The 26,015-nt window shown below is 30.4% G+C and overlaps 1 protein-coding gene across 1 annotated transcript in view; it reads right to left on the bottom strand.

The window, feature by feature from the left end:
* The window catches only part of hwt (SH2 domain-containing adapter heavyweight), a 351,568-nt gene that overhangs the window by 36,548 nt on the left and 289,005 nt on the right, over nt 1-26,015 (bottom strand). The window contains exons 4-5 of the mRNA XM_043042633.3: nt 19,633-20,756; nt 17,650-18,091 (exon numbers count right to left, since the gene is read on the bottom strand). Of these exons, the coding sequence (XP_042898567.2) occupies nt 17,650-18,091; nt 19,633-20,756 (1,566 nt within the window). The remainder of the gene's footprint in view (nt 1-17,649; nt 18,092-19,632; nt 20,757-26,015) is intronic.

The raw sequence follows: 26,015 nt of genomic DNA, 5'->3' as shown, positions 1-26,015 counted from the left end.
TTTTTTAAAGTTTACAATTTGGTTTGTGAATATCTTCTTTCACTATGCGTGAATGATAATTAGTGCAGTAAATGTCACAACATAATTGACTGAGTTTATTTCTTAAATCGAGCTACCGGGTTGTGAAATAAATATCCTACAAAAACCAAACATATAAGTTTGTTAATTCAAAAAATATCTAAAACTTCTATAACAACCAAATTGTAATATTTAAATTCAATTTTTAAATATAATTCAGTAAAAATTATTTCGTAACAGATACCATTTCTAAACGAAAACTTTTAATTAAATATTTCTCAAAAAAAAAAATGGACTTCAGAAGAGCAACATTATCTCTATTAAGAAAAACAAATTAAAGCTTCTGTAAAGACTTAATAGCACACAATATATTAATATAATGAGTCCAAAAAGTGGCCATCGTCATTAGAAATCCACTGTTGATTCATCATTTCTGAATTCATCGATTTAGTTCATAAATAACTAAATTTACATAGAAAATATGCCTCTCAATCACTAGAATTTCGTTCTATCGTAATAGTCACACCAGCTGAAGGGTGCTATTTTTAAAATTTTGCTTCTCTTGAATGCAATTTTTCATTCAATGAATTCAAGTCTTGAATTTAATTTTTGCGTCTCATATTTCATTGAAAAAAATAACGACAAATACAAAAAATGAAATCCATAATACTAATATATAAAAATAACATCCTTTCCTAACGCCAGATAAGAATTTACGAAATTGTGCCAATAACAAAATAATGCGGGTTTTCTGCTTAATCCAGTACACATTTAAAAAGAAAAAAACTGATTTTTTTTTAAAATTCAACATAGTTTTTTTCGAGACTCCAATTATATCGAAAGTCAATTCAATTTCAAATACTTTTTTAGGTCATTTTTTATTACGTTTAGCTTCAAATATTGAACAAATATACTTTGCTACTATAAATAGAAAAGTTTATTTATTTTTATTATACAAGCTCACTCTTTTCTGTTGAAAGAAAGAAGCAAAAAAAGTAGGTCGTTAGAAAGAAGTTGGTAAAAAGAAGTAGAAAAAAAAAATTGTTTCAGCATTATAACTCCACAGTTGGCTACATTTTTTTTCTCCAAATCATACAGAAAGAACCAAAAATTGCTTCGAACATATCTCGAGGAAATTTTTTTTATTATTTGTCAATAATTGTTTTCGAAACTGACTTCAAAATTAAAACAAATACGGAGGTTGGAGCAAAAATGGTTCAACGGTAACTATAGAGTTAAATTAATTACATAAAATAAAACCATAAATTTCATCAAAATTACTGTTTCACAACTGGAAAATAAGATAAAACAATCACGAAGCCTCCAAGTATTATGAAAAAAATCAAAACCATTAAAACAATTTTTTTTCGCATGAGTTATTGCCAAAAGAACCTTAAAGACTATTTAAAATATATATTCTCAAAATTAATTCATTCCAAAAATTTAAATTGTATCCTTTGTTTTAATTATTAATGAAAGAGTGCTTAATAAATACTATTATATAACGTTTAAGTGATCTTAAAAGTATCCTTCATCAAAGAACTACCTTGTAGACAGATACCACCCTTTGACTTCTTAAATATTTTAAATTTATAAGCTAGTAACACCCTTTCGGCATTCTAAAGCAAACGAAAGTACACTAAGAAAATGCATACAATTCACACTTCACCACTTTCAACAAAACTTCTATGGCTGTACTCCAGTTAAAGAAAATCAAATAAAGAATTCAGAGGTGGTCATTTTTTTTCCTTCCAACCTTTGGCTTAAACACCTTTTTCCTTTCTTTTACGATGGGACAGAAAACTTTGAAAGAAAGCCCCAAAGGAGGTATTTTATTTCCATCCACAACCATTTTCTAACATCTATTTCTTTCTTTCTTTTTAACGATAGCCCCGAGGTCGTTTTTATAGCTCTGCTGAAAGTAACGATGGAGAGAGATGGGACAAGCTTTGACTAATTGACTGGAAACACGTTGAATCCAGGACAAATGTTCAACGGTCCAAAAGGATTAAACCATAAAAATACCCTATGGGCCACTATGAGATGGTGAACATATGGTGGGAATGGTAAGAAGGAGTGTTTAAGGAATAGCAAACAGTTGCCAGAAAAATGGGAAATGGAGCTTGGTATTGTCCTATTGCTGATTCACTTATCGTGAATGTGACCTACATCCAAGACTACCGAGTATGAATTCGTCATTGATTAAATTGTAAGAGTTAGATAAACAACATTCAAAAGAATTACACCTAACTACTCTACAATAACAGTTACATTGGCAAACAAACGTTTTGTTGTATTTATATAAATACTTGATCTCGTATGATCTAGGAATGGGAATTTCAAATTTTCAATGAGTTTCTCTCTCCAAGCTACAGATTTTTTTTCTCTTACACTTTTAGTCTTTTTTTTTTGTCGAAATGCATCACCAGGATTAAAATTGCGTTGGAACCCATGTCCAAAAATGTCATATGTGGTTATGGGTGCTTTCCTATTATGACTTGTTCAGAATACATGGTTCATATTAGAAAAAGGAAGGAAGATATGGTTTCACGCTTGCCAACTTTTTCGGTTTTCAGGGAAGATTTTATTTTTATATTTTATGTGGTGACAAAATTTATAAAATTACAATTATTCTTCATCAAAAATATACGGTTTAAAATTATTTTGAATAATTTAAGCACAGCTAGCTATCTGATAGTGTGTCTAAGTGTTGGCTAAGTTTTTACAAAACACCAACTTACAATCTCAATTTCATTGGTTATAATAGTAACTGCTATAATAATAAATTTTAGTTTTACTGATTAACACAAATGTCGGCGGCTACTTTACACCAATAGTAGTGTAAAAGTATATTCTTGGTGTTTCACTACACCAGGAGCAATTTTTGATTCTTGGTGTAATGAAACACCAAGAACCAAGAGCTATGAATGGTGTTTCAGTACACCAGGAACTATTCTTAATTCTTGGTGTAGTGAAATACCAAGAATCAAGAGTTTGAATGATGTTTCACTACACGATGAACTATTCTTGATGCTTGGTGTAGTGAAACACCAAGAACCAAGATTTATGAGTGATACTTCAGTACACTACTACAACGAGAATATTCATTTACACTAGGTTTAATGGAGCCGCAAAAATGTATTGTGTATACTAAGCTATAATACGGAAGTCCAATACATAAAGCCACGTAATAAAACAGTCTCAGTAAATAAACAGTCTAATCAAAAACTAAGCAAAAATGAGCCAGAATAAAAACAAACTATTCTTTAAAAACAAAGAGTATTTTCCAATAAAATATATTACTAACAGCATCAGCAATAAAATTGAAAAGAAAAATACATCACAAACATTTCAAAAACGCGGAAACATTTACTCAGCACAAACTGGTAGTTAATATTTAACACTACGCCAATTGAAAAATTAAGTTATCCACTATTAGCATTTCTTCATCATTATCAGTTAAAAAGAAAGGTTCTTAAACAATTAACACACAGAGCCATTTTAGCGCAACAAGAAATATTTAAAATGCCCCGAAGGGAGGTACTTTTCGATAATCAATTAGTCATTACCAACAACATTCGAGAGATGGAGGCAGCAAATCGAATCATTGACTCAGGGTGTTTTGGAATAAAGTTTTTTTCTTTTTATTCATAAAATCCATTTACTGCGAACAAATTAAGAACTGCTCATCAATCAACCAAAAGAGAGAGTAAAATGAAAGGGAAGTAAAAAAAAAAAAACGGATTTTTCTGACTTCGGCTAAAAAAGCTAAAGTTTTTGTGAGTTGCAAAGAAAAAAAAATTTAATAAATGACAGCCATTATCGAATTTCTTTCAATACACGCTGACTGCATCTAGTAATTTGAGCTGAACTAAAAGGAAGGAACATTGCTTTTTTACAAATCTCTTTCTTTATATGAACTATGTTTACATAAGAAGATTTTTTTTTCTCAACATCAGTAAACATATATTGATTTTCGTTTGCATACCGTACGGCTAATTCTCAGTGCTGCTTATTTACTTTTACTTCACTTTACTTTTACTTCACTTAATTCAAAGTAAAAAAGAACGTTTTTATACCTCTCTTAAATAAGGTCATAATCAAGAAAAAAGAAAATGTTCTACTATAATATTAACAATATTTTTGTGCACATTGGCGAAAGTATGAAATAGTTATGACAATCAAAATGTGTTTAAAATTTTAAAGTTTTTTTTTATTTTATAAAAAGCTAATTGGGCTAAAAAATTTTAAAATTTTAAAAAAAATTATCTGTTAAATAATGCAAAATAAATTATTATTTTTGTAATGATTTTAATAGTTAAAATAATTTACGTAATACGAAATTGAATATAAGCAATAAGTCATTGCACTATTAATTTTACTTTTGAAATAGTAATTGTAACATTAATTACTTAAGTTATAAGTAATTAGCATAGCATTTTTATTTTTTGTAATAAGTATTTGTAATGCCATCTTTACTATTAGAAATAGTAAAATTAACAAAATCAAGAAGTATTACTTGCTTATAAAAGAATTTTACGACAGGCAGTGAGTATTTAACTACATATATTCTTGAAGTAATTAGTTATTATATGTATGATTCCTAAAACGGAAATTTTATAATCATTTGTGCTTTTAGAATCAAGCAAAATCAACCCTTTCCTTAACCAAGTTGTTACAAAACATATTGACAAATTATAGATTTCTAATTTCGGTGAATATGTTGATTTGAAAAATCTAAACTTAGATTAATATTAGTTATTGATGAAAGGAAGAAAAAAAAACCTAAAACCAACCCTAATAGCAAAATGTGGCGACAGTTGGTTTTTGATTAGAAATCACTAGATTTCTATATTATTTTTAAAATGATTAAAATAAATTTCATACTTTTAAAAAATTAATTTAACAAATATTTTAGGTTAACATTTATTATTCTGAATTTTACTCAAAAATTGTATATTATTGAATTGAATATAATTTATTTTTCTGAATGTTGTTCAATAATGCAAAACGGAGAAAATAGTATAAATTTTATTGTGTAATGTTTTTTATTTTTATGTAATATTATACAAACATTTATATTTAAAATTATAAAATAAATTACTATCATTTTAGTACAGAAAGTAATCAGTTGATATATGATAACCATTTCCCTTGTTACTTTAACTTTATTTTTATCATTAAAGAACATTCTTATCATTATTATTTTTATCATTATAATTCTTGAACTAAAATGTCGGCAATATTTCGCCGATATTTATGAGTTAAACATCATTCCTTTCCCAACTCATTCTTTCAATGTATAATTATGATATGAACAGATATATAACTTTTTTCTTGAACTACAGATGCAAACATAAATGACACTCTTTTCGTCTACTGTCGAAAATACTATGCATTTTGATTTACAAATGACTACACACTGCCAAGTAGGCTGATGCGAAAATACACACTGCAAACTGAGGTGTAATATATCTCACCCAAAAACTTGCGTAATGAAACATTTTGTCTCAAGTTAAGCTTTCATAGACAATTTAAATGGTTAATTTAAACCTAAACTGTTGTAATGGTATAAGCTTACACATATATCTCACCTCTTTTCCCTTCTAAAAGAGAATTATTTTCATTTTCAAAAACACCGTTGTTGGCGAGCTTTGAATTTCGCCTCATAGTTAGTTTGAATAAGAATTAGTGGAAGACTTCGACACTACTATTAAAACATAAGTTCGCTGTTGAAATGTGTATCTTTTTAGTTGTGTAATAAGGAAAATTATATTTTAATTTTCAAATCGTTGTGAACTGCATTAAGTGATTTTATCCTGTATAATTTCTATTCGCTTCTGCACTGTTAGGCCTAGTTCGAATTCGTCTTATTTTCTCTAAGCTGCGGGTATATTGATTTACAAACTAATTCTATATCAAGCATTAGGGAACAAATGTTTTCTAAATTAACAATTCTTACCTTATACTGTATCGTAAAAAGAACTTCACTGACTCTTATGTGCATTTTACTCTACTGCAATTATTAATTTTGATGCTACTCAATACAAAAAAAAAAAAAAAATATGGCGGAGGCTATTTTATAGAATAAAGTGTAAAAGAACATTCACGTTTAGTGTTACACCACTTGGGTATAGTTGTCCTCCCCTTTTTGGTGTTAAGAAAACGATTTTTACTGGGATTGTTGTTACCATTTTTGCTCCAAGAGCAAAAATGGTAGCAACAATTTTACACTGGGATGTTGTAGTGAAACACTATTCATAACTCATGATCCTTGGTATTCCACTACTTTAAGAACCAAGGATAGTTCCTGATGTAAGGAAACTCTAAAAATATTCTTTTACACTGCTTGGTGTAAGGTAGCCAGCCGCCAACATGTTTTTCCATCTGTAACACTAAAATTTACAATTGCTGTAAGATATAATACAAATAAGAGTCGGAAAAATTAATTTCATGATGTAATATAAATTAAGAATAATTAGTTAAGGATGCATAGATAAAAATAAAATTAGTTTGTTAATCAAACATACAACACAACACAGAGAGAATATTAATATAAATTCGAACTAGATTTAACAAAATCGAAGAGGATAGAAGTTAATTATTTTCTACCCAAATTTATATATATCTTCATATGATAATATTTTTTTGACCTTAAATGACTTTAAAATAAAATTCATTTTGCAACTAAAAACATACATGCCTTTTATAACAGTTTACTTCGATTTATGTGCAATGTTCAGCAACGAGTGAGACAAATTTTCCCTTTATTGTGCTAAATATGTAAACAATTTACCGTCGTCATCGGACGGCTTCCAAACGTAAGCCAAAATTAGCGAAAATAATTCATAAATGGAGAAAATGCATCTGAGTATGGTGTAAGTTTTTCAGACAGGTATTACACCACAATTTATAGTTTATATCTTGCCAACATATAAATAGACACTGGTTAAAAATATTAATACTACGAGTACATCAACATCACACAAGTTACTGAGATAAATAAATTTAAAAGGTATTCTATAGTATGAGATAAAGTCATCATTCATGATACATGGAGTCATAATATTCATGTAGAGCACGCCTGTGTGACTTTCACAATTCATGCAATTACGCATAGTGGAGTTGACCAAGAGACGCATAAAAAATGCACATAAGAGAAGGCTACCAAATTTGCAGATTCTTGGTTGTGGCGTGGTGCCAACAACTTGAGCTTAGCTATCTTTTGTTGTTAGATGAAAAACCCTCTGCGTAAACACACTTTAATAATGTACGAAATATTTATTTTGCATGTGACTTAACACGTTATGATTAATGTATAATCTTATCGAAAACATTCACATATCCTGATGCCACTCAAGTTTTACAGAAAATTACATTTTTATGCGAGTTAAGAATACCAATGCAGTTTTCTTTATGTAGCATTAGAAAGCTTCCAGTCTATTTTATGTATTTAAGATCCCTTCTAAGTAATTCTACTTCTATAATCAGATGAGTCAACAGAGCATGAGATAATCAAACTCAGCAGAATCGAATAAAATGGAAGGAACAACCGAGAAAAAAAAAGTGAGGCTATTGGCTTTCCCATTAAACCTCATTGGCGGAGCGAAAATCAAAACGTAAGGCGCGATAGACTTTAGGACGAATGATAACAAACAAACGAAATCTTCTCTTATCAGGAAAAAAAGAAAAGCCACAACACGGACCAGAATCGGGCATTAAAGTGACAAATAATGCAAAGAAAGAAAAAGGCAGCATTAATGGAAAGAGAAGCATCCATGTACGAAAAAGAACAGGGATCCAGAAGACACAGCCAAAGAAATAACGAAAGATAAAGGGATTTTTTTCCTTCTTTTTCCCTTTTCCCAGTATCTTACTTTCTTTCCACTCATCCAAAAAGGGAAAGAGGGAACTAATTGCATTAGCGTGTTCGAACCCATGCATTCGATTCGTTTGGTCCATAGAAGCAAGAGGAAAGTGAACTAAATGGGAAAAGGGAAAAAAATTATTGTCGGAAAGTTCGAAGGCCGCCCCACACTATACAGCTCTGCCACACGTCTAAGAGAGGCGTCAATAAAGAAAAGCCGAAAATCTCCCATTTGGAAAAAGGGATGAAATTAGTAAAGAATGGCATCGGTACTTGTGATATTGCTATTAAGCTTCCGAGAAAGTGAGATTGGCATTATAGATTGGTTTGGTAATGGAGCGAGAAAAACTGAAGGATTAACTGCTACATATAAGATTTGAAACATATTATCTGATAACACGAAAACCTTGCATCAAATAAAAAGAAAAAAAAAGGGAACAAATTTCTTCAAATTTATTTCAAAATCTCATAAGCATATAATGCTCATGGCAATTTACATTTAAAACATCTGGTCTTATAAATTTTCGCAAATTGGAGAAGATTATAAAACACATATTAAAAATAGCATTTCATCGTGATGGATCGTGAATTAGACATAAGTATACATTTATTTCAGAAGTTCTATTATTTTTTAGCATGGAATATATTGGCTTAAATTCATTTCAAAACTCCTTTCACGATTTGTAATTTTTTTTAACAATTTAGAATTTATGCTATGGATCAAAACAATATCACATACAAAACGATATTTCATGCCAAAATGCTTTACTTACAGAAAAGATATATAACTTAGTATTAATTAAATATATATAAAATTAACTTTTTAAAAAGGTATCGCAGTTTTATTTCCCATTTTATAAAACCAAACAAATATAAAGGTAAAAGATTTAAATGTAACTAAATAAGAAAAAGTTTTTTTTTTTTTAATGTAGAACATCTATCAAAAAATTTAAATATACCATGCTCAGTTTAGACTCAGACACTATTTTTAATACGTAAGGGAAACAAATTTTAATGGTGTTAATAATAAGAATTTAAAAAAAAATCATTTAACGTTACCAATTGGTGAAGGGAACTCACAAAAAAGGAACACAAAATCCAGTTTTTGGCATTTTTTGACATTTTTTTTTCCAATTTTATTAAACTTTCAAAAAAATGAATGCTAATTAAAAAGGTTTAAGTATGAGAATTGGGCCACGGTAGTGTCCATCTAAATTATTTGAGTTACAGCTGAACGTTTCACTTGCAAATGGGCAATACAATATAAGCTTAACGGGTTATTCGTTGCATTGCATTTCAAAATTCGTTACATTGCTAAAAGATCGTTACATTATTAAAAATAAAAACGGTGATAGTAGTGCATACAAAAAAGCTTCCAAGAAATAAAATTTAAGATTAATTTCATTTTACGGATCCGGCTAAAACATACGGATATGCACGCCCTAATTTGTTTTAATTCTTGTACATTTCTTCTGCTGTCTACATACAGTACATATACTCAACTATAACCATTTCTACTGCAATGTGCGATTCCTATTTACGCGATCTGATTTTTCTATTCCCTATTTACGCGATTTTGTTCAAATCACTCAATGAAGCATCGGAATTCACATTCACGGGATTTTAAAATGAAACATCGAGATTTGAACTCATGCGAATTTAAAATAAAACATCAAGATTCGTCGTCGTGCGATTTTAAAATCAAAGATCGAGATTCATAATCACGCGAATTAAAAATAAAGCATCGAGATTGGTATTTGCGCGATTTTTCCCGTGTACATTTACATAATAAATAAAAAATCTCGCATCCGTATTTTTATTAAAAATTTTGATAACATTCTGTGGATAAATGCTTCATAAAACACTTTTTTCTTGCTCAAATTTCAGGTATTTTTTAAATTATTTTTGAAAAAAATATTTTATTTATTACATTTTTAGATTTCTATTTTCAGTGTTTCGTTTCTTTTTTCTTTTTTTTTTTATTAAACCCATTTCCGGTGGGTGAATCAATAATGAATTCAATAAAAATTAAAAAAATTTAAAAAAAATTCGCGAATTTCAAACAAATTTTGCCTAAATGAGGAGGCGACGGAAGGGTTGAAACTAGTTACAATAGTTAATCAATATGTGAAGAAAGCTTTTCATTTTATCTAAGTCTGATAATGGATTTATAAAACGTGTGCCAATCTTTAGTTCGTTCCAAAAAAACAATGAACAACAGATGCTCTAGTACCTATAAAATTGTAATGTATTCATAAAATAAGCAAATCGTCATTTTGTTTCTTAGATTTACCGAACTATATATGTCTTTGCTCTTTTTAAATGGCACTGGATTCATTAAATTTTCTAATCTTCATTTGTTTTCTCAAGTATAAAATAATAATTATGGGATAAAAAGATAATGATTTTTTTGGCGGAAAACATAAAAAGACGAGCGATGTATACGAATATGCGACATAAGCAGGTGCTTTTGTATGCTACCTTTAATATGTCATTGCGCTCATCAAACTATTGAAAAAGAACGACATTTCATATGAAATTTCTAGTTTCTAACAATGTTCAAAAATAATCCGATGTAAAAATAAAATGCATTTTTAAAACTCTTATTACATCGCATTATTAGTTATGAAACGTAAAATATTTGTTTATCTGAATGGATTGTAAAAGATTACTACTTTCATAAAATACAAAAAACCGATCAGAGTGAATATTTAAAATTGATTGAAGAGATACAAACTGGAAAAAAAAACTGATATTTCTTCTCTGGTACTAACTCGGAGATTATTTGTTGCCACGAAACTAAGACGAGGAAAAAATAACGAAAAAGTTATCGATTTCGCATTTCTATGCTATCACAATTTCCAGGGAGAATTCAAAACACAAAAGTGAGTTCAGAGGTTTGGAAAGAAACTACTCTCTTTATTTGTCTCGTATCGATTTAAAAAGAAAAAAAAAAGAATAAAATAAATATGAATGCATAAGGGAGAAATCAAACAATTTTTCAAAATTCCAGGGTTTTTCATTTTTCCTTATTTTTCGAAACAAAATATGTATAAATACAAGTTCTGTTAAGTTTAAAAAATTTCAGTTGTAAATTTCAACTCATAACTCCCAAATTTGGAAGTGATAACGAACAAGAATGAACATAAAGTTTCAAAACAAGTTCATTCAAAATAATGAATATAGTTAAACTGGTACTGTTAAGAAGCCCTGTTCCCTGTTATAAAAAATCGACCAGAACAAATTTAATTTAACGAACATCTATATTAGATAAAATATATCGATATTAGCAAATTTCAACTCATAACTCTCAAATTTTGAAGTGAGAATGAACAAGAATGAATCCACATAATAAAGTTCCCGTAATCCAAAATAATGATTATAGTTAAACTGGCACAGTTAGAAAGTCCTAACAAACTAATTTAACGGATATCTATATTAGATAACATAACATAAATTATTTTAACAAATTCACAGAAATATTTTTATAGATGAAAAATGTAATAAAATAATATTTAAAAAAAAATAGTTTAAACAAATATAATGTCGATAACGTGTATCCATGAAAAAGAAAAGCTAACAATGCTATTTTTAGTTCCTTCGGTAATTTTCAACATTAAAAAGTTAGAAAACTAACCTTACCAGGGTAATTTTTTTTTACATTTGATTACTAGTTATTTTTGTTAACGTAATTACAATATACTGTTTCTTTTATTCATTTTTATTTGTTTATTCATTTACTTATTTTTTTATTTATGTATTGATTTTTATTTGCAATGAAATTAAATACATACCATTTTTACAAATTTCACAGAAAACCATTGCTCTACGGAAAGATTCCTCTGAGATTTTGGGAAAGATTTTAAAGACCAAGATTAAGATTGATTAGATTTTAATGCAAGTAGAATTAATACAAAAATTTTTAATACACATTATCATGACTCATTATTCTATAAATCAATAACACATGAAGTTAACAAACCGTATTCAACCGATGTCCACTTCTAAACAAAGCATTAACATAAGGACAATAAAGATATATTATGAGGCTTCAGGAGAATTAAGAGCAACATACACACTTATACTTATCCTCAATATTGCGCAGATGGCGGGGAGTGAAAATTATGAGTGTATAAATGCAATAAAACAGAAATATAACTACGGTTTCTACTTTCGAGGGAGAGAGAAAATTCCCGGGAGCATAATAAAGAAAACAAGTGTTTTAATCAAGGCCTTCCACGTCAAGTCCGCCACTGCAAACATACGTGATTTGTAAGTACAACATAGAAGAAGCAAAAATGCTCTTGGCGGTAGAAATTGAAGATAATAGTTACTCCGAAACCCAGTGAAATACTAGACTCGTAAAAACAATGGAAAGGCCACACAGAACACACAAAAAAGAAGATCACTTAGCAAAATGGAAGCAGGTCCTATGGGAGTTTGAGGAAAACAAAGTTATCCCTAAAAGTTTCTGTCTTCGAAAATCTGATCAAAGTATCTTTTTTTGTAGTTATTTGCTGAATGCAGCTACAGCTGGAATAAAACTTGTAAGTTTTCCTTCAATCAGTATCTATCCTAATTAAATGATTGTATCGCAGTTTGGGGTCTGAGCAAGCATATTTTACTATTCACTGCCAAACCTTAAAAGAAAGAAAAAAGTATTGCGTGTAAAGAAATCTTGGAGAAGAGTTACTGGTGCGTAATAATTTCGGCATTCGTAGAATTTAGTGATTGCAATTCTCTATTAGTCAATATATGGAGAAAACGGAAGAAAAAAAGCTTGTTTTTACTAATCAATATCAACAGAGTGTACAAAAATGACCGACAATTTGAAAAATAAATTATATAAAGACAGGAGAATTTACGGGTTACTGCGTTCATCTTAGGAAACTAAGTTGCATTTTCAACGTGAACTAATATTAGTTTCAAACGTAACTACCAGATGGCACCTTAAATGAGAAAACTGTAACAAGCTGGCGCACAGTCAGAGGACAAAAATTACAAACACCTATTCAAATAATTCAGTTGAAATGATCTGACATGCAACAGAAATTTTTTTTTCATTGTTTTTCCATTCATCATAGCAATGTGTTGTTGTAACTGATTTTGAAACTTAGAGAGAGCAAAATAATTGGCTAAGCCGAACGCAGCAAGCCGCACATTTCTATTTCATTCCGTTTTTCTTTTCCAAAATCGTTGGACATTTTTGGAATGAAAACACAATGTGCCAGAAATACAGATAAAATATAAAACTTATAGACATTTATAGTGGGAAAAAAAAGGAATTCTAGGTATGCTTGAATGATACGAGAGACGAAAATGTTTCTTTCATTTTCCAAAAAGTAAGCTTTAAAGAAACTAAAAAAATAAGCAAAAAATCAATCAGTGTGTCACAAGTCTGATCTATTTTTGTAAACTTTTATCGATATGATTATGGTGTATTTTCTTATGCAGTTATACATAAAGTAGGTGTAATAAAAATAAAGCAATACAGTTTTACAAAAAATAGAGACTTTTTCATAATGATTCAAGTCCATTAAAAAGCCTTCACATGCTTGCGAAGACTTTATATTTATGTTTAAATAATCATGCTTTATATTTAAATAATCTTTCTATATTAGAATAAAGAATCTCCGGATTTCCTTCATAGTTTTAAGCTTCATAGAAATGTGTGATTGAGAGAAAAACATATTTACAAACATGTACATGTTTATATAACGCAGATTAATCAAAACGCACATAAATAAAGCAGCGCAGTGTACACCTTTTATTTTTACATAGACATTTAGCAAAGAAAAGAATCGCGTTTACGTCAGAAGAAACTACACGCATACTTGTATTAGATGCAAAATGTTACCCTCTCATTCATAATGCAACCTTGCAAATTCAGCTTGAAGATTTTTGTAAACAGTGTAATCTGAATAAAATTATATTTTATATGAAAAAATATCGTGAATGTACTGCCAAAAATGACCAAATCATTGACTGGGAAACAGGAGATCGTGTGGTCCAAATCGTTTAAATGCCTATATTATTAAATTTTTTTTTTTGGTGAAGGCTTATTATATACCAATTGACATAGGCTAAAAATGAATGAAGTCTACTAGATCAAAATCTCAACTTCTAATCGAGCTGAATATCAGTTATATGTACAGCATAACACATTTGACTCGGCCACTTTTGTCAGTCTACTCGCAATATTTCTCTATATTGACATGAAAAAAAAATATTTACGAATCTTTGAATGCTAAATGACGTAGTAGTTCCCATCTACGAGTAGCTCTTGGTGAACCATTTCCAATTAAATTATACAAAAAAAAAAATCTTCTTCAATTAAAAGGTTATTTTTCAGATTTTGATACATTTTTCGAAAAAGGAAAGAAAAAAGACTAGTTAAATATGAGTTTGTGACCCTGATGAATCATAGAGAAGTAGAAATAGCTTTAAAAAAATTCAATTCCTGTTTTTTTTTTTTTTTTGAGAAAGTACTACAAGAGCATTTCAATAAAAATAATTAGTGTTTCAAAAAATACCAAGTCATTCAGAACAATTCAAATTTGTTGAAATTATTCATTTTACTTGATTTTTTTTTAAAGATTTACTCATGGAAACATTACAACAGACTCTTAACAAACAATGCAAATTATCACCAAATATACACATTTTAAATTGTTAATATATCTTTGCCACATGCTAAATATAAAGAAATTGTAGATCATAAATTTTGAGGCTTGTCAAACGATAAGTAAAAATATCAACGTAAAAGAAAGGGATTTCATGTAAGAACACGCATAAAGAGATGGAACGCTTTCCTTTTCTTTAAAAAAATATTTTTCAAAGAAAAATAAAAGTTTTTATTTCTTCCTGCATTTGAAACCAAAGAGACGAATTCTACAGAAAACGCTTCTCGCCGACAGTGATTTTCACTTTTGTCAGCAATGCGTCAAAATGCCAGAAATGGAATGCAAAGTGGAAAGGATTTTCCGTCATAGCTTAAAATTCAATTACCGCTCTCTCAGTGCGCTATTCGAAACGTCAAAACACTGGGAAAGATCTCCGAAATTCCAGTTTAATCCCTGGTGGAACTTTTCATCGAGTCAGGCCTTCCAGTAGAGGGACTCAATCAGATGTCATATTAAAAGGCGTTGTCCTATTCCCAATATAAAGCTTAGAAAAATTTTTGAGTCCAATATATAGATATATATAGGGCAGTTATTTACGAGACATATTTTCCCTGGCTTTCTAAATTAAAAGCTTCGGGCCATCGGGAATTGGAGCTTATTTCGAACGTGGAAACTCTCAGAGGAACGCTGAAAAGACGAACTGGTTCACTTAAAATGGTGCCTTAATAAATTGAATTTGGAGAGGATGCTCAATTTTCAATCAGAAAATAAAAATCTCAATGTATTAAAGGGGGGGAAAAGACATATTTACTTATAAAACAAAAAATATCTATATTTAATACTAAAATCAAAAACAACAACCAATTTTTAGAATTTATTTCGTGAAGAATAAAATATTTGTAAGCTTTGCTTTATCTTTGGAAACAAATATCTACCTTATTCTTTACGTTTGGATAGATTTTTCAAAATCCAGGTCATGATTAGGGGTGGTCACCAGTATGAGTGGTCACGTGATTGTGAAGATGTTGCTCATTTTCGAAAGCAAAAACTGCAACTCCGAAACGATTCTATTTTGAAAAGGAGTGATATTTTAAGGTGTACATTCTCTTGCATGGCGGCTCATTACAAAATTAAGAAGCCATAGTCTTTTCTCTAATATCATCCCTATTTTATTTATTTTTTAACAACCATTTTTAAACTGCTGACTCAATTTTTGACTTTACGGCTACTAATGTTCAACCTTTCATGGTTCACTCCGGTACAAAAAGTTATTTTTTTTATAACGGTCGTTGAACAGCCGACCCAATTTTGGGTATACGACTACTACTGTTCAACTCCGTAACCTTGTAATTTTGAATCCAATCCAGCAGACAAAGTAGAAAACGCCCTAAGCAGCTGAGAATCCAAAAGGAATTGAAATAAAAGAAGCAGCAATGAAAAGAAACATTGTTTCTTTTGTTTCTTATCTGAATAGACGCAACTGATAAACTTATCTGATAACGCAACTGAATAGATTCAACAACAGTACCTCAATACAGCATACTTATAGAATGTAATTCAGAGACTGTTCGTTAAAAAAGCATAACTACACGAGGTACACAGTTTCACTAAATTTCCCGTGTTAACACCCAATTCCAGAAAGTAATACGGGTTCAACCCGTAAAACTGCCACTATGTAAGAAGCACACAAGTCAACTTAAATAGTGCAGTAGGTGTCGGTATTGAGTCTGCCATGAATTTGAACTAAAGGTCCTAGTCCATACCTGGAGAAACTGTCCCAGACTATAATTCCACCTCCACCGATTTACTTATATATATATATATTCCTATTTTATATCCTTTATATTCAAGCCATTTTTCTTATAAACCTGCGTTCCATACATGACTTGAAAATGAATGCATTTCATCAGCATCTTTCCTCGAATTAAAATACTTACATTCTTAAGGAATATGATGGATACATTTTAATATCTTTCAAATATCTTTATATGCTAAACCGAGTAGTTTTCGTAGGTTGTCAATTTCTCTCCACTTACTTATCAACTAGCACAATCAAATTAATGTCTCGAAATAAACCACCTAAAATAGTTAATGAAAGCCAAAATAAAATCATCAGCACTTAATGAGATTATGTACAAGGGAATAAATGCTCAGAGAATAGAAATAAATCTCAAAAACATATTAGAAGATCAGAGCCATAAATATTCATGCAAAGATTTCCACGTGTGTTCTGAATATTTATGAACTGATGCATCTTTTCAGGAATTAATGTATTCCAATGGAGGACAGGCAACTCAAGACAAAAGAATGCGAGAGGCATTAATACAGAAAGCTTTTCAGACACATTCCCAAGAAATAAAAGTGTCGAAGCACAGCCATTCCAGCCACCGATTGTAACAAATGAAGTTAGATTCTTTAGAAGCGAGGGGAATTCCAGGTATGCCGGCGCCAAATTGGCGCTCAAGCATCTTCCCCTTTCCAAGTAATGCGACAAAGAAGGCATTCTTACTATGGATGCAGTTGTAGTTACACTTGATTTTGTAAGAAAATAAATAAGCTTAGAGAATTGTTGAAATAAGAAACTCAGATTTTACCAACGTTCTTACAAGTGTAACAGTGCTGAAATTACTTTATAATTAACCTATTTTTGAAATATATTACACATATTTTTGACCGAAAGATTTGGTTTTGATCTAAAATTATCAAAACATGGCTTAACATAAATATACCAGCATCTATTATTTGAAAATAGAAGGCGGATAAGCCAAATTTATAAAAAGGTTTTTTTTAAAAAAATATCTGAAACCGGCATATTATAGACGCTTTTCAAGTCAGTACTACCTGGAAAAAAAACTCAAATAGTGTAAGTTCTACTTCATTCTTGCATTAGTTTTGATAACTTGGACGTTTTTTATTGAACTCACTACGTGCCAACGGAGTGCAAATATACCTAAAGCCCTAAAGCCAACACGCAATTTAAGAAAATGGACTAATCCATGAGCATTTTTAGAATATGACAATTTTCTATTATATTTAAATAAAAAAAATATGATGTTTTAAAATCTCAATTAATTTCAGCATTTAATATATTAATAGAAAACTGATATTTACAACTTGGAAAAAAAAAATTCATTAACTTACCAGTTGGTTTTGTTGGCAATGCCTTAGCGACGGAAACTGAAAGGCTCTTATCACTCTGGCTCTCACTCTCTAGTTTGTCATGTGTAACGGAAGACGACAATTGGCTTAGATTGGAAGCTGGTTGAGACAGTCTCTCTGGAACAGATATGGACCCGTTCACAGAAGGCCTTAGGACGTTGGGTTTGAACTCCCATGGCGGATCGTACTCTTCTGATGGCCGAAGGTCATTATCTGGACTTTGAGGCACATTGTCTAGAGGTCGGACATCGGCAAAGAGACTTGAAGGTCTCGTGACTTTACGTCGAACGTCTTCATTACTTGGGATATTCTGCACGTTATTTTCTTTCAGCTCAGGATCCAAAGCCTGGTTCTGCGAAACTGAAGAATCGGAGTTAACTTTATTTTTAGATTTTCCTAGGCGAGTGTTATCTGTGGGTAGCACCTATGATAAGTAAGGAACAGCATATTATATATTATTATAGAATATATTACATATATTCTAATATGATAGATATGCATAGATAATAGATGCAGATAGATGATAGATACATCATATTTAAAATAAATAAAATAAGAACTAACTTTATAAGTAAAAGCTTGCGCATATGTGTTATAAAATGACCGAGAAATTTTAGCTCTAAATGCATTTTTCATTTTATTTATTTTTTTTCCAACTGAAATTCTTATTTATTAAGAAGGCTTGTTGCAATTCTGTAAGAAACAAATCAGCTAGCAAGTTTCGTGCGAAATTCGGATTAAATGAATCGTCAGATAATTTTTTTTTTCGCTTTTGAGTCGTGCCCTGTTTAAAGGACAATAATTAGCGATCTATATCGATTAATGAACTTCTTTGGAAGGTTGGAGGCTAAGATTCAGCCATATTTGTGCCAAATTTCACCAAAAGTACACAATTTTAAGAGCAAAGCTAAGGAACGTTACAACTATATTTGCTTTCCATTATATTATTGCTTACAAAAATAATAATAAAAACTCCAATTGCATTTGGATAGGAATTTAACATCGTTAACTGCATACACTATTTAAGATTTTTATTAGATTTTTGAAAATCAACCTTTTACGTTAAGTTCAAAATTTTCGCTCTTAATCGGACACTCTGTATAACATAACGTAATATTTAGTTAAAACAACAAGCAGGAAATAAATATTTACGTAAAACTATGTATTCATGAGTTACAAAATACGATTTATTTAAAGAAAAAAGAAATCAAATATTGAATTTGGAAACAAAAAATGCACATATGAAACATAAAAGCAGACTTATTTGAAGTGTGAATGCAAACAGCAGTTTCACATTAAGTGGTTTCAATGATAAATGTTGATAGATGATACGGATGGGTTTTTTTTGTCTATCGATGGTATAAATAACTCCAAAGGGCTAAAGTTATTAAAGATTAAAGTGAAAAGAAACAGGACATATTGAACTTAACTCATATTGAATTGAAGGCTAGCACTGGGAATGACTGAAGGCTAACATTGGGATTAACTCATTAAGTTTGTGAAAGTTAGATATGGAAATATATAACCAAAACAACTTTATTTGACACTCATTAATTTACCATTTTAACCAGCTAACCGCATAAAAAATTAATTTCACGTACAAATTACTCTATGAAGTCTTTTTCGTATTAACCCAAAAACAATTATTAATATTAAAAAACTAATAACTTTAAAAATTTTCTGAAAAGTACATTAAAGGGATTCTATACAAGTTAAATATAAACATTTGAGTAACATTTATGTAGTTGTCATTATCAAGACCCTTTAGTGTAGAGATGATATTTTTCTGAAATTAACCTTCTCATAGACAAAACAGATAATTGAGAGAAAGAAGTAAGCAAGAACTTAATTTAGAACAAATAATAAAATCAGGTATGTCCCTATTATGCCTAAAATCGAATATATTTCAAGATAGAAGACGAACAAGAACTAATTCAGGAGAAAAGTTTGAGAGTCTAAGCATACCTTAACTCCTGAGTGAACACCAATGGGTTTCTTAGAAACAAAAGAGGTCGAATCATTTTGAGCATCTTCTTTCTGTAACACATTATCTTGGTCATTTTTTTGAAAGTCATTAGAATTTTCCAGCCTAGCATTTGATAATTCCTTCCAATTACTAGGATAGTTAGCAGTTAAGTTCCTTCGATCGTCCCTAAATAATAGATTATCACGACTGGAACTTTTGCCAAGAATAAAGTTCCTTTGCTGTTCATTTTTAGAATTATTCGAAGACAGTAAAAACTCCTCTTTAGGATCAACAACGTTCATTGACTCTTGACTGGAGCTCTTATCGGAAGAACATCGCGAAACATTGTCCCACTGATTGTTAAACGAAACGATTTTGCGTTCATAACATGTATTCACTATTTTAGCCCCGTTCCTGTTCAACTCTTTCGTCAGTGGTTCAACATTAGACACAACATTCAGGACTCTTGCTTGAGGTGACAGTGACCTGACAGGAAGATGATCGCGAATGAGGGTCACTTTTCTTCTCTCTGTGGGTGTGAAATGCAGAGGTAGATGCCTCTGACGAGGTGAATCTCTCGCAATGACCATTGGTTGGTGAGTTGGCGTACTAGATGCGGAACTACCGCTGGTAGAACCAAACGATGACCTAGATGCCGCTCTAACAACAGGACCATTTTCCCCTGTCGTTCGATTATGGAACAAATCACCCTGTAGAACTGGACTCTGCATAAGCCTGTCCAGGTCCTCTGCATCCCTTTTCACCCTGCTATCAAAAGCTGTTTCGTAAAGCCTCCTCTGTCTGGCTGTCATCTCGTCCTCGTCAAGTCCAGATTCGGAATCTGAGAGTAAAGATTCGCTCGACGCACCACCTGCTGGCTCTGAGAAAGTTCTCTCGTCCTCTAAGGATAGAGCTCCTGGTGAGGACGGCGTCACTTGAAGGCTGCTTGTAAGTCTGGCGCCCACACTCCATTCCCATGGCTCATCGTATTCTTGGCCAGGACGGATGCTGTCAATGGGCGTGGTACCCAAGCACTCATCATCTTCGTTGAAATCATCCGGAACTACATCGTAGGTATCTTCGACTGAATCAGTTTTTGAATCATCAGCATCCACTGAACGACCTACAAAAAGAAAAGAAAAACATCAACATCAAAATTGCTTAAATTTCAAACATATCACACATGGAATACTAGAATAAAAATATGTTTCTCTAGAATAATAAAATATTTACTTCAATACCATACTAACTATACTGATTAAACTTAGAAAAATAAAAATAAATTTTGTATTCTAAAGTATAAGAAAACACATAATATTTGCCTTTATTTAAGAGGCGTGAAGTAAAATTGCCAAGTAGCAACGGCCATAAAGATACATTTCACTAACGCACGAAGTCTTCATCGTTTGAAGAATGGGATAGAATAGATTGCGAAATGTTTTCACTTTATCTCTCAGAATTCTCACAAAATCGAAGGAAAAGAATAAGCACCAAAGTGACGTCAGAATTTATTTCCCAACAATAGAAGCTCCCCACACCATAAGTCCCCCTCCACTCTTTATTGAACAAGATAGATACTAGAAAACTGTGTCTGTCCCAAGTGGGAGCCTCATCCGATAGAAGAACAGGCAGCAGCGTCATTAGTCAAAAGCCAGACCCTGAAGTTTGTCAAGCAAAGAAAAGTCTAACGACGTTCCCTTTCTTGTCGACACAGAGATCCAACGTGAGCTTTAATGACTGCTTTTCCAGACAGGCGTTCCAAGAAGAAGGTCTTTTGAGCCTGGGTAAACAGGCACAAAGTAACATCTTTCGATACGTTTGCCAAAGGAGAACAGATAGGGATGGGAGAAGAATATGGGATTATTCTCGAACTCTCAAGAAATAGAAATAAATACTTCAAAGAAATTCAAAGTTTTATCACGGTCAAACATTTTGAATTATATTGCGGAAAAAATAACAAACATTAATAGAAGAGTCTTCAGAAACTTAAAGTTGAAAAGTCAATATTTAACTATTTCAAAAAACACAAAAAAAAGTTTTAAAAGAAGTCATAGACATTTTGATAAGTCACATGTTTCAAGTATTCTTGCTACAAAAAAATATATTGACTTCTATTATTCGGCTATTCGCTATTACAAGCTAGAATTACTTTTCGTTATTTTCATATTCAGTTCAGTAATTCAGTAGAAAATAATAATAAACTTTTGTTTGGTTCTTGTTCAATAATTTAATCATTTAAATTTTAAAACTTTTAACAACATGAGGTATTACTTCGGGGCGAAAATAATTAAATAGGTCAAGTGGTAATTCAATTTAGAAAAACGGCATTTAAAAGCTTACTAAACATTATGTCAAAAACCTACCTAAGAAAATATTTACTTTGGCAAGTTAATAATTTATATTTACATCTGGATACAACAAGCACTCTAAGCTTTAGTGTTTCATAAATGCCACATATCAAGTTCTTTTATCGCAAATCTTCAATTCAGTATTTTAAAAAAGGATAATAAACAAAATTAAGATAGCGATACCATTTAAACCTTTTTCATAATCTTATTCACCAATATCACAATATTTTACTAGCTAGAATCGCTTAAAATGCTCAGGATATAATTAAGAAAAAATTTTTGTTAGTCCCGTTTTTATTGCTTGAATCTACTAGCAAAAGTGAAACACAGGATTTCACAATAAGTTTTGAAATCTTTTTAAAAAATACACAAAAATAACTTAAATAAGTTGTAGTTCCCAATTAGAGCATTCATTATTTTGTTTGAAAAATATCACGTAATTGTAGATTGATAAAATATTTGAAATTTCTGGTACCGAATTAATCTTTTTTAACCTCAAACCAACACACAGTGTGATACCATATAATAACATGAAAAAATGTTTTGAAAATATTCGTCTTTCTGATATAACTATATAAATTTAGCTAGATATAGTTCAACTCTCCATTTTTAAATATATAATTGTTCATAGTAAACTCGTTTTTCCTCGATTACTTGCACCTACAAAATTTAATTTTATTTATAATTTTATAAAATGAAAGTTTAATGATAAAAATGTAATTTGAAGTTCTCAAAACTAACTTTGCAGTCTATTCTATATTTATAAAACCTATACTTATCTATATCTAAAGAAAATAAACCTATTTCTAAACACAAGTTTTCTATTTGAATTCAAATTAATAAATTAATTAATTGATGTTTAAGGAAATGTTATTTACCCAAGGAAATAAAATTATCAACAATAAAAATGCATCGTGTATAATTTAAAAATCTACAGTCTTTACTTGAATAAATTAAAAAACACAGAACTTTTTGACAGCAATTTTGTAAAAAAATTAATTAACTTACTTAATCAAAGTTTAATTAACTTGAAACAATAGTTACCTTTTTTATTTCTAAAATAGCAATGAAAATTAATAAAACATAATCAAAGCACTGCTCGTTTCTTTTTAATCCCCTGATAATACACAGCTTTAATAGCTTATAGAAAAACTCTATAGTATTTGTTCCATAATTATCAAAACAAAAGTTCGAGTAGTAAAAGAACAAAACCTTAAAGCATTCTCGAACAAAACAGTTTTTTTAAATTTTTTTCATATAACCACGTATTTTTTTGTTTCAAAACCAAGGATGTTTTTAATTAAGAAAGACAAATTTAATTGCCGTCAGGGGTGCATTGGACTCAAGGATTTACTTTTAAATAAAGACTAACTTCCCTGCAAATGTCGCCAAGGCAAGAAAACTCATTTAGATTCGAAGATAAAAACCACCGACCTAAAACAAAAGGAAACTCAACTCCATAAAACAATAGAAAGGCGAGCAGAGTTTTAACCGTGGTTAATTCTTAAGAGAAATACGCAAATGAAGAGGCAAAATCATTAGGAAAAAAATTTCTCCCGCCCATGAAGCTGCCTAGAGCCATCAGCACTAATTACTTTCGGTTAGAAACGACAGGGGTTAAGTGGGGTGATGCATTAAAAGAATGCGAGTTGTCCATTAAATGCACAGCATGAAAACTGGTAACAAAAAAAAAAACACCCATCCACAAAAGTAGATCTTCCATTTCTTCAATGAAACATCAACAATTTAGAAGACGAATTTTCCAGTTTAATAGTGGACCTAAACTTCTTTTCGATATAATTACACCATGGCGTGTAAAAATGGCGCTACAGAAAAGGTTTTTAAAGAAAGATGAATAGATTTCCAACAAGGTACGTCTTCTGGAAAGTTCTCTTTAGGTTCTCTAATGAGAAGTCCGGTTCTTTTCCAAATGGTCATTAACCAGGGATTCAGTGAGATCTTTAGCGCACAATTAGAGAGTTCCTGCTCCAGAAAAAGAGATTTTAGAAGGATATTTAGGACTGAACTTGCTGAGTAATGTCAGTGTTATTTTATTCCTTAGGATCAGAGAAAAACAGTCAGATTAAAGAAGGTAATCAAATTCAGAAAAAAGCAAATGCGTATTAAGGAATTTCTTCTTCTATTTATTTTATGGTTCAAAAATAAGGTAACGATAACAATCTAAAATCATTTTCAGAATATAAAAGATATTATTTTGCGCATCAGTTGGTGGGAGTGTTTTACTCCATAAAAATCTAAACAAATTTCAAAATGATTCATTGTTATAGTAAATAAATCATAAATTAACGAATTTAAATTATTCACGCAAGATGAGTGGTTAAAAAACCATTGTAACAAAAAAAAAAATCAATGATAAAAATGACACTTTAAACTCTCTTATATGCGTATTGTCTAGATAACGTTCAAAATGCATCAAAAACTTGTTTAATTGTTATTTAGACTAGGGGGTCGAGATTTCAATATTTTAGCCTCAAAGGCATCTACGACACCGTAAAAGGAAAAATAAGAGCTCAAAAATTCAAAGAATAGCTGAATATTTTACTTATTTACAACCTGCGTGATTTGTGTGCATATGTCTACATGCATGCATCATTTGTACATGTTTTTAGAATTACAGCACTTTCTGTTGGCAATATTTTACACTAAATGTTTTTCCAACTAAACTTTAACCTATGATCTAAATAACATATATTTGAACTATCGTTCAGATCCGTTAGGCTGAACCGAAAAGAGGAGCCTCCTGGATAACCTTTTTTTTAAACTTCAATCACCCTGTAAGACAGCTTTTCAATATCTTAAAGCTGCTAATGTTGCATTAGACTAAATAAGATTTAAACATGAAAAAAACTAAAATATAAATGGTATTCAACTAAACGAAATAAAAATTATTAATCTGTTTGTGTGAATAAATATTAAAACAATAGTCAAAGAGCACCCCAAAGAAGAAAACAAAACGGGCATAACAAAGGGTGATTCAAATTTTCATTACTTAAACTTATTTTTTAACTTAAAATCTACTCGAAAAAGAAAAAAAGAAATCTTTTCATTAGAATGTAAGACAGCAGTTCTAAATTTTATCGATGCACTTCGAATCAGCAAAAAAAAAAAAAAAGTTTCCTGACTTTCGAAGATGCACTTATGTGTTGTTCGAACTCTCCCTGAGAAGCGACAAAAGCTTCAACGAATAATCGTTGGAGCGAGTAACGAAAGTTAAGTGCAATTTTGTGAAACTTCAACGTTTTGGCGTGTCTCACACTTTCGAGAAGTGGGGGCCCCGAGGGATCCAAACATCTCACACTCATCGATCTCTGCAAGAAAAGCGTAAAAAGGATTGATGAAGCGATGCTGCTAAGTCATCGCAATAGAAAAAGAAATATCATTTTCAAAAAGAAAAAATAAGTGTTTGAAGAATAATACTTAGGATGAGCATAAAAGAAATTAACTTTGTAAGTTTATTATATAAAATTTTTTTAGTCATAAATAACAATTCCAAAATAAAATAAATAAAGTATAAAACATCATTAATCGTAAATTGTTTTATGTAAAGTTTTTATACCACATAGACATTATTTTCATGTTGAATAAAGACTTTATTTAGCTTAGGGTTAAATCGTCGTACAAGAAACAATTTAATGTATTATAATTTGTATAGATATTCCTTATTTTAACCTTCATTTTTGTCCACTAATTTGCCAATTTTTTTTTCCTACTCTAACGCAATAAAAGGATTCTGATCTGAAGAATCTTCAGCCTCAATACCTAATGCTTGATTGAGAACTTATTCAACAAGAATTTCATGAATGAATGGTAAAGATGGACTGATTATTACTTAAATGCATGCATAAATCTAGTCAGATCATCGGTTGGTGACGCGTGCAATTCTTATGTTAATTGCACATGATCACCTTACCACAAATTGTAATTTTTATTCATCTATTTATGCAAAATAAATTATAATGATTGCGTAATTAATTTTTAGTGCTATATAAAGCTATTATTAATTATTTATCTAG

The sequence above is a fragment of the Parasteatoda tepidariorum genome, chromosome 7 (assembly GCF_982258835.1).
Source record: "Parasteatoda tepidariorum strain Cologne lab strain chromosome 7, Ptep-v5.0, whole genome shotgun sequence".
Taxonomy (NCBI): domain Eukaryota; kingdom Metazoa; phylum Arthropoda; class Arachnida; order Araneae; family Theridiidae; genus Parasteatoda; species Parasteatoda tepidariorum.
This window is presented reverse-complemented; position numbering and strand designations above follow the sequence as displayed.